We start from the raw sequence: 12,228 nt of genomic DNA, 5'->3' as shown, positions 1-12,228 counted from the left end.
AAAAATATTCAATGAATGCAAAAGAAAGCATAACAAAACTGAAAGGACAAAAAGAAAACATTTTAAGATGATAGCTATAAGCCTAACCAAAACAATAATCACAATGACCCAACTATTAGAATTGAGAGACTGCCAGACAGATCTTGCTTTTAGAACTACATGGCACCAACAAAAAGCACTTTAAATACAAAGATTCAAAATAAGGGATGGAGAAAGATGTATCTTGCTATTAACAACAATCAAAAGAAAACTGGCTATCAGACAAAGAAAATTTCATAAGGTATACTGCCAATGACAGCAGTTAGTTCATAATGCAGTCAATTTATCAAAGGGACATAACAATCCTAAAATGTTTATCTATTTAATAAAAGTTAAATGCATGACACAAAAAAGTAAAAATCCAAGAAATAGATAAATCAAGAGGAAATTAGAAAATATTTCTGATAAGCATAAATCAACACTTTTTGGCCAAATTTAGCAACTCAAACACAATATACAAGAGACACATCATTGCCAAGTAGGATTTTTACAAGAACACAGTTGGTTTAACATTTGAAAAGCAATCAAATAAACCACAGTAACTAAAAAGGAAAATTCGCACAACTATCTCAACAGACAGAAAAAGCATTGACAAATGCTTTGACATCCATTCCCAAAATCTTCACATATTAGAAGAAAGTGTCCTACTTTGGATAAAGGTCTCCATGAAAAATCTCCAGTTAACATTATGTCCAATAGTAAAAAATTGAGTCTTTCCCTAAGATGAAGAATAAAGTCAAACATATCTGCTCTCACCACTTCCATTCGGCATTGCCCTGGAGGAACCTAGACCAGGAAATAAAGCAAGAAAAAGAAATCCAGAGCAGAAAGGAAGAAACGAAACTTTTATTCAGACAACACGATCATCTACATAAAAAATGTACCAAGCTACTAAGAGGCGCCAGAACACATGAGCTCAGCAAAAAATCAACTGCCTTACTATATACTAGTAGTGATCGCCTATTTTAAGAAAAGTTCCAACCATTTGCGACAGGGTAAGAGGACATGAAGTATACTGGGCTACATCTCAGCCAGATGCTGTAGTGTGCGACAGAAAAGGAAAAAAAAAAATTAACTGAAAATCCAATGAGAACAGGGTCTTTGTTCCTATTGGATTCACAGACCAGTGAATCATCCAGAAAGCAAGCTATTTCTCTTTTGGAGCTCCATGGCCCTCCCCTAACCTGGCTCCCAAGCCCCAGTTAAGAGCACCTGGACCATTCATCTCTAAGACCTTGGCCAGTATCAGTGTCCCAAGGCTGTGAGACTTTCAGAAAGTCATCGGGGAGTGAGTTCTTAGAGAGCCCCAACCTCCACCAGCTCCCCCCACACTGACCAGCTTGATAGAGGTGGGATTCTCCACAACCGAGTACGCAGGAAGAGGCAACATGATGAACTGTGTGGCTGGCGCAGAGGAGCTACTCTCACCGGAATCCTGCGGGCACAGGGAAAGGCAGTTTTACGAAGAGTGACGACTGTCCAGGGCCACCCACACATGGAAGGTCCGATCCAGTTCAATGACCACCATGTGCTTATCTTATGTGCTTGTAAAATCAAATAAATCTATCATCATCTCAAAATACTTAATTAAGAACAGGAGAAAGTCAGTAACACGGGGAATGTGCTACCCTCGTCAGAAAGGCGGGGCTCCTAAGATCCCACAAACACTGGAAACACTTAGCCAGGCCAGGCGTGCTTCACTACCAGGAGCAGCGCTGAGCAGCCACTGTGGGCTGGGTTCCTTTGCAGGTGTGCCTACTCTCATCTACTCATGGCAGAGGGGTAGTGGCATGCCAGTCCTCTCAGTCTGAGGGGAATGCTACCCCTCCGAGGATGCCATCCTCCTCAGGACAACAGAGGGTATGGGGGGCCGCTCCCCCACTTCCAGAAGACCTAGCTGTACCAGGATCCTAAAACCGCTGTCCCCTCTGCATGACACAGAGCCAGTATGTCATGGCCTTCTGGGGAAGTCTGGTCACCCTGGTCTTGAAGAGACATTTCTATTTAATCTGTATCCATGAAAACCACTTGAAAAATCTTCCTAAACAGTCCAAGAGACTACTTGTGTTTTGCTGAAACGATCTTCAGAGAACTCAACATTTTGAATGATACTAACAGTCTGACACATGCTGGCTTTGACTCATTAAGGAGCACAAATACCATTTTTCTTGCTCCTGCTAATGCACATTAATTACCACCTGAGTGAAGAAAATTCTGGCTATGCTGGGCCAAAGTTGGCGAGAGTGCCCCAGAAACTTAAGAGAAGTTTGCAGCAAATCCAGGGATAAAAAAATCCCTACAGGACCACAGCACTAACAGGAGTACACACCAGTGCTCTCACTTTCCACCACTGCAGAATCACAATGGCAGGGCTAGTGCCTTTCAGTAATTCCACATAGAGCAAAAGACATTAGTCCCACAGATACTTACCCTCATGACTGTTACCACTGACATGCTCTCCCCAACCTGGGAGTGGGGCACAGCCAGGCTTCCCGGGGGGAGGTCTGACGAGTCATTCACCAAGGTCTCTTCAATGACCAGGCTTGTCTGGTAAGGCTGGTGGCTCTCCCCTACCTCCAGGGACGCCTCCTCCAGGAGCACATCCTGACCGAGGATCTCTGAGGTGGTGATCTCCTGTAGTGCACTGGGCTGGGCAAGGCTTCCCACCTCCTCGGCTAGGGCCTCCACAGCCAGGCACTGCTCCGCCATGCCTGCATGGCTGGACATGGTCTCCACAGCAGTGTTGGACACAAGAGATGGTCCTTTAGGTGACATCTGGTTCTGGGCCACACACAACTCTAGCTGAGGGCAGCTACGATCCCCTTGTAGGCTGCTCTTGGGAATGATGATGTAATCTGAGCGTGGGAGGATCTTGCGGAAACCTGGGATGTCCGGAACCACAGCAGTCAGGGCAGAGAGCTTAGAATTCTAAGGATAAGGATGCCAGGAAGGACAAATAAGCAAAGAGAGAGAGTTAGATCACATGGCTATATACTTTTTCATCTTCTTTTTTTTTTTTTTAATTTGCCTTTGCCTAGGAGAACTGGGGCGTAAGCCAGAGGTGCGGGGGCAAGGACCTACCACAGAGAATGTAGAGCAGAACTGTAAGATTCACTGAAATACACTGCCAAGGTGGGCAGTGGGCAAGACAGGAGAGGTCTCTACGCCACGTGGGCCAATTCCCTGGCTATGGATTGAACCCAGGCCATAGGGGTTATAGTGCTAAGACTTAACCCCCGAGCCCACTGGGGAGCCCCAGCTATGCACTTACTAATTACGTTTTTTTCTGCAAAAGGAACCAGACACTTGTCTATTAACCTAAGACTTAGATAGGGGTCAGCCTGTGTTAACAATGTCATTTTCATAAGAGTCACACTTTAATCAATGCAGCTTATATGCTCAATCACACAAGGGACAAACGTGGAACTGCAGGTCTTGAAAAAATACTTCTCCTTCTAGGCCGTGCTGCCCCATCTGGCCATTTAAGAGTTCCTTTCCAGCTTTGGTAGCTTTCAATCCCAAAGCAACAGAAGATTTAAACACCATTATTTTTAATGCACAATAAAAACTAAAATAGCCCAAATTACAATCAACACCAACAAGTTGGAACTCAAAGCAGTGAGCAAGGATTCTGACAGAATGGTCTCTCACAGTCTGGCTGCTCCTCTTATACATAAGAGGACAAACAGATCATGAAGCAAAGATTTCATGAGAGAATGTGTATATGGAAGGGGTTATCTGAGAGGGTCTGAATATACTGGAGGCAAATGAAATATAAATACTGACTTAAAATCTAAAGGTTCAGAAAATACTTTCCTGATCTTAAGAACAATGCTACTAAGTTAGATACTATTGTTATTCCCACTTGATAATTGAGAGAACTGAAACTCAGAGATGTAAATGTTTTCAAAACACAAAATTAGTAAGTAGTGAAATTGGTACTCCAGGCCAGGTCTTCCATGGACCACAGAGACCCAGGTATTAGAAACACAACCCTGGCCAGCTAATTGGCACCAAAAAAGGGTGCTTTTATTTTTCAATCTAAATTGAAAGCTACAGAAAAGTTCAAAGTGAACAGTTAAGTGAAGACCAAAATTAAATGGAACAAAAAATAATTTCAGAAGTATCTTTTAAAAGAAGGAACACTAAGTCAATTACAAAAGGATCCTTAAATAAATCAAAAGCAAGATGTCGATGTGACTACTTAGGGTACAAAGGAAGCACTCAGAGATGAAAGTTAAAAGCAGCACTCAGATGACACATGAAAGCAGACAGACCGAATCCTCTATGGAGCCTTTACTGGCCGATAATGCAGAAGTGACTTTCTCAGGTCACTCTGAAGCACATGGGTAAGAACAAAACTAAATGGCGGCAAGTACATAGGATGATCTGGACTTAATCAACGAATCCAAACACAATAAAAATGTCACCTTCTCTTATATGGCCACTCAACATTTTATCCACTAACAAGAAATAGTGACCAAACAAGTGGACTGTAAAACCTCAAGCAGGTTTTTTATATGACTGATTTTAAACAAAGCAAATGAGGAAACTAAGACTCAAGTTATTCTTCTGCAATCACAGTGGTTATTATCAAAGTTAATCCGTTAATATTCTTGGTGACAGTGGAGGAGATGATAGTACATATAAATTTTCATATGGACAAGGAAAAACCATTGCAGATGACTTAAACTTAAAAAAAAATCTGACTGAGCCTACATTAATCTAGTTTTAAAACTATCATTCTAGGATTCGATCAACTTTTCTTGAATCACGGGCCAAAAGATTGTTGATTTCATAATGGGAAAGCCAAAGGGAGCATGTGTACCTCTCCAGGACTCCGCCTCCCCTCTCCACAGGAACTGTTTCCCACCATGGCTTAGAGCAGGGAGTACCGAGCGGCCTCTCTGCTGTTGTAGGTAACACAAAGCTCTGCCAGAGAGAGGAACAAGCCAATAAAAACAAACAAGCAAAGACCTCAATGATAGAGGAGATGGTTCCATTAAGGGAAAATGCAGCCTGTTCTAACACGGCTGTGGCAGTCCTGAGGCACCTCTGCTCTGTTGCAGAGAAAAGAAGAAAAGAAGCCAGAGACAACTGTTTCCGTTGAAAAAAGGAGCTCAGGGACAAGGCTTCTGCTTGCAAGAACAAGGTTAATGTTCCTACAGGAATTTTGGTTTGAAAACGCACAGCCCCAGCAGCGGTAACAGCTGTCCATGCACAAAATGCTTCCTTTCCTGCTCTTCTATCCAAGCATCCCAGATCTGTCTCCTCCCTCATCTTTGATTTTAATCTCACATTTTGCTTCTAGCCTAGTTCACAACCACCAGGGATAACAGAAGAATGTGGAGTTATACAAAGCAGTGGCATCGGCCATCACACAGGCGTGTCCGTGCTGACGACATACAATAGATGGCAGCCAGCAGATAGTGAATGACAGCACATTCAACTTCTCACGTGAAAACTCACAGCATAGGAGAAATACCTACATGAACTACGCTATCAAAGGAAAATAAAACTAACTACCTGTAAGGAAAAGGTGTTACAATTATGTTAAAATTCTGAAAAGGAAGCTAAGGCTCACTTCAGAGAACGTCAGCTTCACTTACTGCTGCAAGCGGAGGACAAGAGTGCACGTGGCATCATCCAAATGGAAACAGACAGACAGTACCAAGCTCAAAAAAGTCAATAACTAAACTCAAAGTTTTCCCTGAAAAAGAAAATGAAGAACAGGAAGCTGTTTCCCCAAGGCTTCACCATTGAACCAAGAGCCAAAATAAATGGGGAAAAGATTACTTACAGGATCCAAACCCTCTTTCTCTAGTTTGGCTTTCTCCAAGTAGTAACTCCTCTCCGCCACACTGAGAAGTCGCCAGCTCTCACTTATCTTCTTATTGATCTCAGACTGAGGAAGGTGGGGGAGTTCCTGCTGCACTTTCAGGTAGATGTCATAATAGTACAGAAGGTAGGCCGACCTGAGGAAACATAAGGCTTTCCCTTATTTTTATAACTTACTCTCATTTGTCCTTATATTTATCCCAGTAAATAAACAGCATAAGGATATGAGTAGAAAACAAGGCAACACAAAGCAAGCCTTTTCATCTCAAAGCATTTATCTGAATAGGGACCGAAGTTAAGTAGCATGTAAGCAACAACCCCAGATCACGTACAGGAGGCCATTTCTCCCTCAGAGAAGCAAAGGCTGGTCTACTTTATTTTTCCGTGGCCCGCTTGCCTGGCACCTATTAAGCAGGTGCCTCCTAAACCTGACAGGCTTTAAAACCCAACGTGAAAAAAAAAAAAAAAAAAAAAAGACCAGCGTCCTGTCACTTCACATTCAAGATAAGATTACTCAAGGGCTGACCACAAAGTCTGGTTATCACTCTCACTCCTCCACACAGCCTTTGGTCACCTCACTGGTTAATGGCCTCCTCAAGGCTGAGAGTGAAGTAAACTGAACATCAAAGTGACCCACAATGAGGAGACCTCCACAGGACCTTTGGAGTGTCCAGTTGAGAAGGAGATTAGGGCTACAATTTGGGACGCTCCCTATAGACATCGTTGGTAGTACATATTACTCCTTATTAATGCCCCACTTTAAATAGCTGAACAATAATGGTAACGTTAATAAATAATAGCTCTTTTGACGTAGGTTCCAACATTTGTATGGTGCAATCTCCTGTCACAGCCTGGAGGCATAACCAAGACCTGCCCAGGAATGGGAAATCCTGGCATCAATAAGCCTGTCCCACTCCCAGTATCCATCTTTCCCTAACCCCAGTGCTCTGGGGGACTTCAATGACAGACCAAGCACTTCCAGTGACTCTGCACATCCTACAAGTCTTGCTCAATACAGCACTGCACCAGCTTCTGCCAGCAGTTACCAAAACATGTATTTGGCTAACCTGGGTTTCTTGGCCTTTTCTCCATGTATTTTATACTTTTTCTTCTTCTTCGGTGGCCCAGGGGAGGTATAACAATAGGCTTCCTCAATTTCCTCCATCACGACAGTTACCTCAGTACCATCATATGATGATGCATCCATGGCTAGAGGAAAGTCAAACACAAACATGTTTTGGGCCCTCCCTGGTGGCGCAACGGGTTAAAGTGCAATGTTGTGAAGCTATTCGCAACCACTGTAGCACAAATTCAATCCCCTGCCAGCGGGGTGACCCACATGGCCCAGCAGACCTCTCCTGGCCCACCCGCTGCTCCCCTCAGCAGTGTCTCTCAGTATATCTGCCTATACTGCTCCCCACTCTGTCTCTGGTGAATCCTCTACGCCCCTCCCCACCTCTGGTCTGTGCCCCAGTTCTTGTATGCATAAATAAATTTTAAAAAGTTGGTCAGTATTATTAAAAGTAAATTCATTTAAAAAAAAGTCTCAAGAATCAACTCTATGGCCTCCCAGCCAGCCAGGGAGTTGACCCACATTGTCTTGCCTGCTGTTCCCATCAGCGGTGTATTTCAGTCTATCTGCCTGTTCTGCTCCCCACTGTTTCTGGTGAGTCCTCTCATCCGACACCTCTGGCCTATACCCTGGTTCTTGTATGCATAAAGAAATAAATCCTTAAAAAAAAAAAATCAACCCTAAAGGAGACAGGTGTTTCCTGATCCAGTGATCTCTTGTTTGCGTCAGGGATTTAAGGCTCAGTCATTTCTCAAAGTGGATAGATCCTAAAAAGGTACTACGGTACTTCTAGCACAGATTCCAGGGTACTACCCCAGCTGTTCTGAATCAGAATCTCTGCAATATAGAGATCTGCATGCTTATTAAGTGGCCCAGGTGATTCCCCTGACAAGGTAAATGGACAAGGGCTCTCCCTGATGGCCTTCACTATTAATCACTCATAGGATACTCAGCTCAAAGACTTATTACCACCCACATTTCAAGAATTCCACCTGATAGCATGTAAAAAGAACACCTGGCCAGCAATCAGAAGTTTCAGTCACTCCCTCATGCTTCATCACCTCAAACAAACTGCTTCACTGAGTTATTCATTCAATTCAAACATGCAATCAGTGCCTAAGTGTATACTCTGCCAGCTTGTGGGACTTTGGGTAGGTTCTTTAGCAGCTTTTATTTCCTCCTATTAACAAAGAGTGATGGCCCATCACCTTAGCACAGATTTACAATAATAAAGCTCAAAGGAGATCACAGAAGTCACATACTATCCAAAAGGATTATTAAAGATGAACCATCTGTGGCTGAAATGCTCAGCATTTAGCAACCTGCCCAAGGCCACTATATCCAAATAGGAACTTGAAAACCAGGTTTTTAATCCAATAACCCAACTCTCTGAGCCACCTCCTATACTACACTGTTCCCCATCTCCACTGGCAACTTCCAAAGCAGCATTATCAATAAAATGTGATTATGGAAGTGTTCACGTCCATGTTCTCCAACATGATAGGTAGTTACAGATAATGAGCATCTAAACTATGGTTAGTGTGAATGTGGAATTGAATTTATTGTTTTGTTTAATTGCAATTAGCTTAAATAGCCATGTAGACCTAGTGACTATGGAACTAGGCAGTGCAAGTATAAATGGTAATTTGACATATTGGTATTAGCTCTCTAGCACTGACCTAAAAATAAAAAACCTACTAATAGCTTTTCCTGGGAAAACAAAGGCATAAAAATACTTGTTGGTTCAAGAAGTGTACGTTTACTTGTGGCCACGTCCTCATTTGGAGTTTTACCCACAAGACTCAACCCATCTGGAAGAAAGTTTCCAGAAACCACATGAATTTTATTGAGAGGAAATAACGTGATTGCTACTGAAAAACTTTCAGAAGAGTATTTAGGATTCTGGGGCCCAGCAGTGTTATTACAAAGCCTGTTCATCAGATGATGAACTTAGTTCTCCTTCCACAAATAAGGTATAATGAGAAAGAGAACTCCACATCAAATCTAAACTCTAACTAAGTAATCGCCAACAAGTACATTTCCCATCCTAAATTTCACTTTATTCCGCTTGTGTGATAAGAGGTTGAACTCAGTGTATACCAAGTTTACAGAAAGAAAAGAACTTGAGAATGTTGGGGAAGATAAAAATCCTTCAAGAAAAATGCAAACAGTTCACCTGCAATTATACTCCAGACCACATTATACTAAAGGTATAATTCTGTGGCATCGTTAAATAATTTCTCTTCCCACTAAAATAAAAAACAGAAAAAATGACCATTCATTCTAGCAGTCATAGTGCAGGGGCGAGGACATAACCCACAAATTGGCTAGGGAAGCAGGAGGTCAGTGAAGGAGAAGAGAAACCAGAGTTCCAATCAAGGCGATGTGGAACAATGGGGATTTTGCCCTTAATACTTGGCTTCTCAGCCACTGTGAGCCTGGCAGAGAAAAGCAGTAACTGCTGGAGAGCATCTGCAAAGAATGGCATAAGGGCCCCCAAAGCAAAGCAATTAGCAAACAAAGCCATCACAACTACCTTTGGAATATGGGGCAGCAAAACACCATCCAGGGTTTTGACTGCCACGTTTTAATTCAAGGTGCAAATTTGTTTTCTGATACCAGGCCCCAGTAGAGCAATGCAAAAACACGGGTAGGAAGGGTGCAGCGTAATGCAAAGGTTAAAACCAAGGGCTCTGGTGGACAGGATTTTAATTTTAGACCACACCTTTATTTTTAATAGCACCCGCGGAGTTCTATGACCTTGAACAAACTACATACTCTAACATTCAAGTTTTCTCATCTGCAAAACTGCTTTTCCGGCAGACTCGAAATCAGCGAGACATCTGCACAGTTCCATGAGCCCATCCTCGGAACCGCAGGAGACGGCCTTGCCGGTTCAGTCCTGGGCCACGGGTTTGACTCCGCTGGTCCCCTTCTCCGCATGAGCCCCAGGTATCCCCAAGAGCTGTCAGAGCGAGCGGGGTCTCTGGCCGAGAGCTAGCGGAGGCCGAGGCTGGCAGTTCTCGCTTTGGGGAAGGGACTCAGGTTTGGTGACCGCAACACCAGCTCGAGGTCGCTCCGCGGGTCGGCGGCGCGGGGCTCGAGGGCGGGACTTACCCGGAGGAGCGTGCGAGGCGCGCGGCTCACATTCCCGCAGGCGCCCGGCCCCGGGGCTGGACGAGGGGGCTGGCCCGCGCGCTCGCGCTCCCCGCAGTCGGCGAGAGGCGGCTCCAGTCGTAACAGGGGCAACAAGGAAGTGGAGGCGTGGGCTCGCGCGCGCATCCCGGGGGCTGGAGGAGCCCCGGCCCCGCGGCCCCGCCCGGCGACACACGGCGCGGAGTCGCGACAGCTCCTCTCGCTTCCCCCCTGGGAGTCGCGATATGGGGTCCAGCGGGCGGGCGTGGGAATACAGGTTCGCTCCGCCGGCTCTTCACCGACGACGCCTGCCGAGGGCCCCGGGGGTCAAGCCCCGGGGAGCCCGGAACAGACAGCAGGGACACGGCGTCGCCGCAGCACCGGCTTAGCGGTGGCAGCAGCAGGAGCACCAGGAGCAGCAGCAACAGTAGCAGCAGCAGCACCAGCACGGCGCGGATCGCCAGGGAGACCCGTCCCGGCGGCCCTCGCGGCGCACCGGAAGCGGCCGGCGGCGCGTGACTGCGTGCTAGACGGTGCGCAAGCGCAACAGTCCACGCTAGCCAAGAGGCGGACCCAAAGGAACTACTATCGAGGCTTTGGACGGCCCGCTAAGGCGGACGGACAGCTTCCGGCCAGAGGTTCCGGGCGGAGGAGGAAGCTGTGGTCGCAGGTCCGCAGTGGGACGCCCGGCCTCTCAGCCCTCCGGGCCTTGCTGCGGGGCGTTCAGGTAACTGGGCGCGGCTGCGTCTGAAGGCTGCAGCCCGCTTCACACCTCAGAGCCTAGTCGGGCCCTGGGCAGTTCCCAGCACCACGCTCCGAGCCCCGCGTTCAAAGCCAGACCCCAGCCATCCTCCGTTTGTCCCCACTCATTCTGGATAGGGTACCGCGTCCAACCTTCCTCTTTACCATAGTGCTGTGACCTCAGTCCGTCCCACACACAGTCATGGCGGTGAGTTCCTGGAATGACTCGAGCTGAATGATGAGGTGGAGAGACTCCGCAATCAGATAAGGCGTGTATGGCCTTTTCCGTCCCGATGTCACAAATTGTCCTACATTTGTTCAAGGACTAGCCTCACTCTGCCTGCTTTTCCCCATCTACTGTTGTCACCAGCCTCCTAGCTACCATCATTTCCTGCCTGGACTGCTGCAGTTTTTCCACCTCCACTCTTGTCCCCCTTTAGTGCGTTCTCCACATAATAGATTGATTTTTCTTTCTTTTTTGATTTTCTGTTTGATTAGTGCACTTCCTATTAAAACCGTCCGATGTCTACTCTATCGTGTAGAATAAAGTTCCAATTTCTTAGATTGATGTGGTTTAACTTTTACTACATTTTCTCTCCACATTGGGCAGTCCCCAGAACAAGCTACATATAGCACACTTTGTAGTGTTCAGAACAGTGGCTTTGTGGTCAATCTCTCTGAGTTTGAATCCAGTCCCAGTGTTACAGGATGTCCTGTAACACTGCCACATGGAATCTGTATTAAGCTTGAAAAGTAGCAAATCATGTTTCCAAAGTAGTCCTCAGTAACTGGTTCTCATCTCCTCAAAAGTTGGTTCTCATTTAGTAAATGGCACCACCATCCACTGGATTGTATAGTGCTCAAGCCAGAAATCTGGGCCTTGACCCCTCCTATACCTGACAACCAGTCCATCAGCAATACCTGCAAAAAACATAGCCCCAAACACGATTTTGAACAATCTCCACTCTTTACAGTAATTCAAGCCACCGTTATCTCACAGCCAGAGACACCTCTAGCAGCTTCCTAGCTAGCCTCTTGGATTTTTTTTTTTTTCTTATATCCTTCAATTCCATTCTTCACACACCAGTCTTTTCTTTTTTCTGTATAGAAGCACTGGGATGTAAGGGGAGACTGGGGAGCAGAAAAGGTGGAATACAGAAATACACTGCTAAGGGGAGCAGCAGGCAACACACCATAATTGGTTAGCAGCCTGACTATAGCAGTGATAGCACTGAGACTTAACCACTGAGCCACCAGGGAGGACCTCACACAACATTTTCTCCTTACTTAAAATCATTAGTAGGTTGGGCTCTCCCTGGTGGCACAGCGGGTTAAAGCACTGCACTGAGAAGCTAAAGCCACTTCCGCATGAGTTCGATCCCGCCCCCGAGGTGACCCACATG

General features: G+C 45.7%; 1 protein-coding gene across 2 annotated transcripts in view; it reads right to left on the bottom strand.

Annotated features, from left to right (window-relative positions):
- HMGXB3 (HMG box domain containing 3) overlaps window positions 1-10,572 on the bottom strand; it is a 48,685-nt gene extending 38,113 nt beyond the window's left edge. The window contains exons 1-5 of one of the 2 annotated variants that reach the window (XM_012727852.1): window positions 10,067-10,572; window positions 6,945-7,086; window positions 5,840-6,014; window positions 2,470-2,967; window positions 1,376-1,474 (exon numbers count right to left, since the gene is read on the bottom strand). In XM_012727852.1, coding sequence (XP_012583306.1) covers window positions 1,376-1,474; window positions 2,470-2,967; window positions 5,840-6,014; window positions 6,945-7,084 — 912 coding nt within the window. In that variant the 5' untranslated portion in view covers window positions 7,085-7,086; window positions 10,067-10,572. Of the gene's footprint in view, window positions 1-1,375; window positions 1,475-2,469; window positions 2,968-5,839; window positions 6,015-6,944; window positions 7,087-9,727; window positions 10,036-10,066 lie in introns of those variants that run through there. The other variant, XM_012727853.1, reaches the window with a different exon arrangement.
- Between the last annotated feature and the right edge of the window lie 1,656 nt (window positions 10,573-12,228).

This window comes from Condylura cristata, unplaced genomic scaffold, assembly GCF_000260355.1.
Source record: "Condylura cristata isolate star-nosed mole 26May11 unplaced genomic scaffold, ConCri1.0 scaffold00021, whole genome shotgun sequence".
Classification (NCBI taxonomy): Eukaryota; Metazoa; Chordata; class Mammalia; order Eulipotyphla; family Talpidae; genus Condylura; species Condylura cristata.
This window is presented reverse-complemented; position numbering and strand designations above follow the sequence as displayed.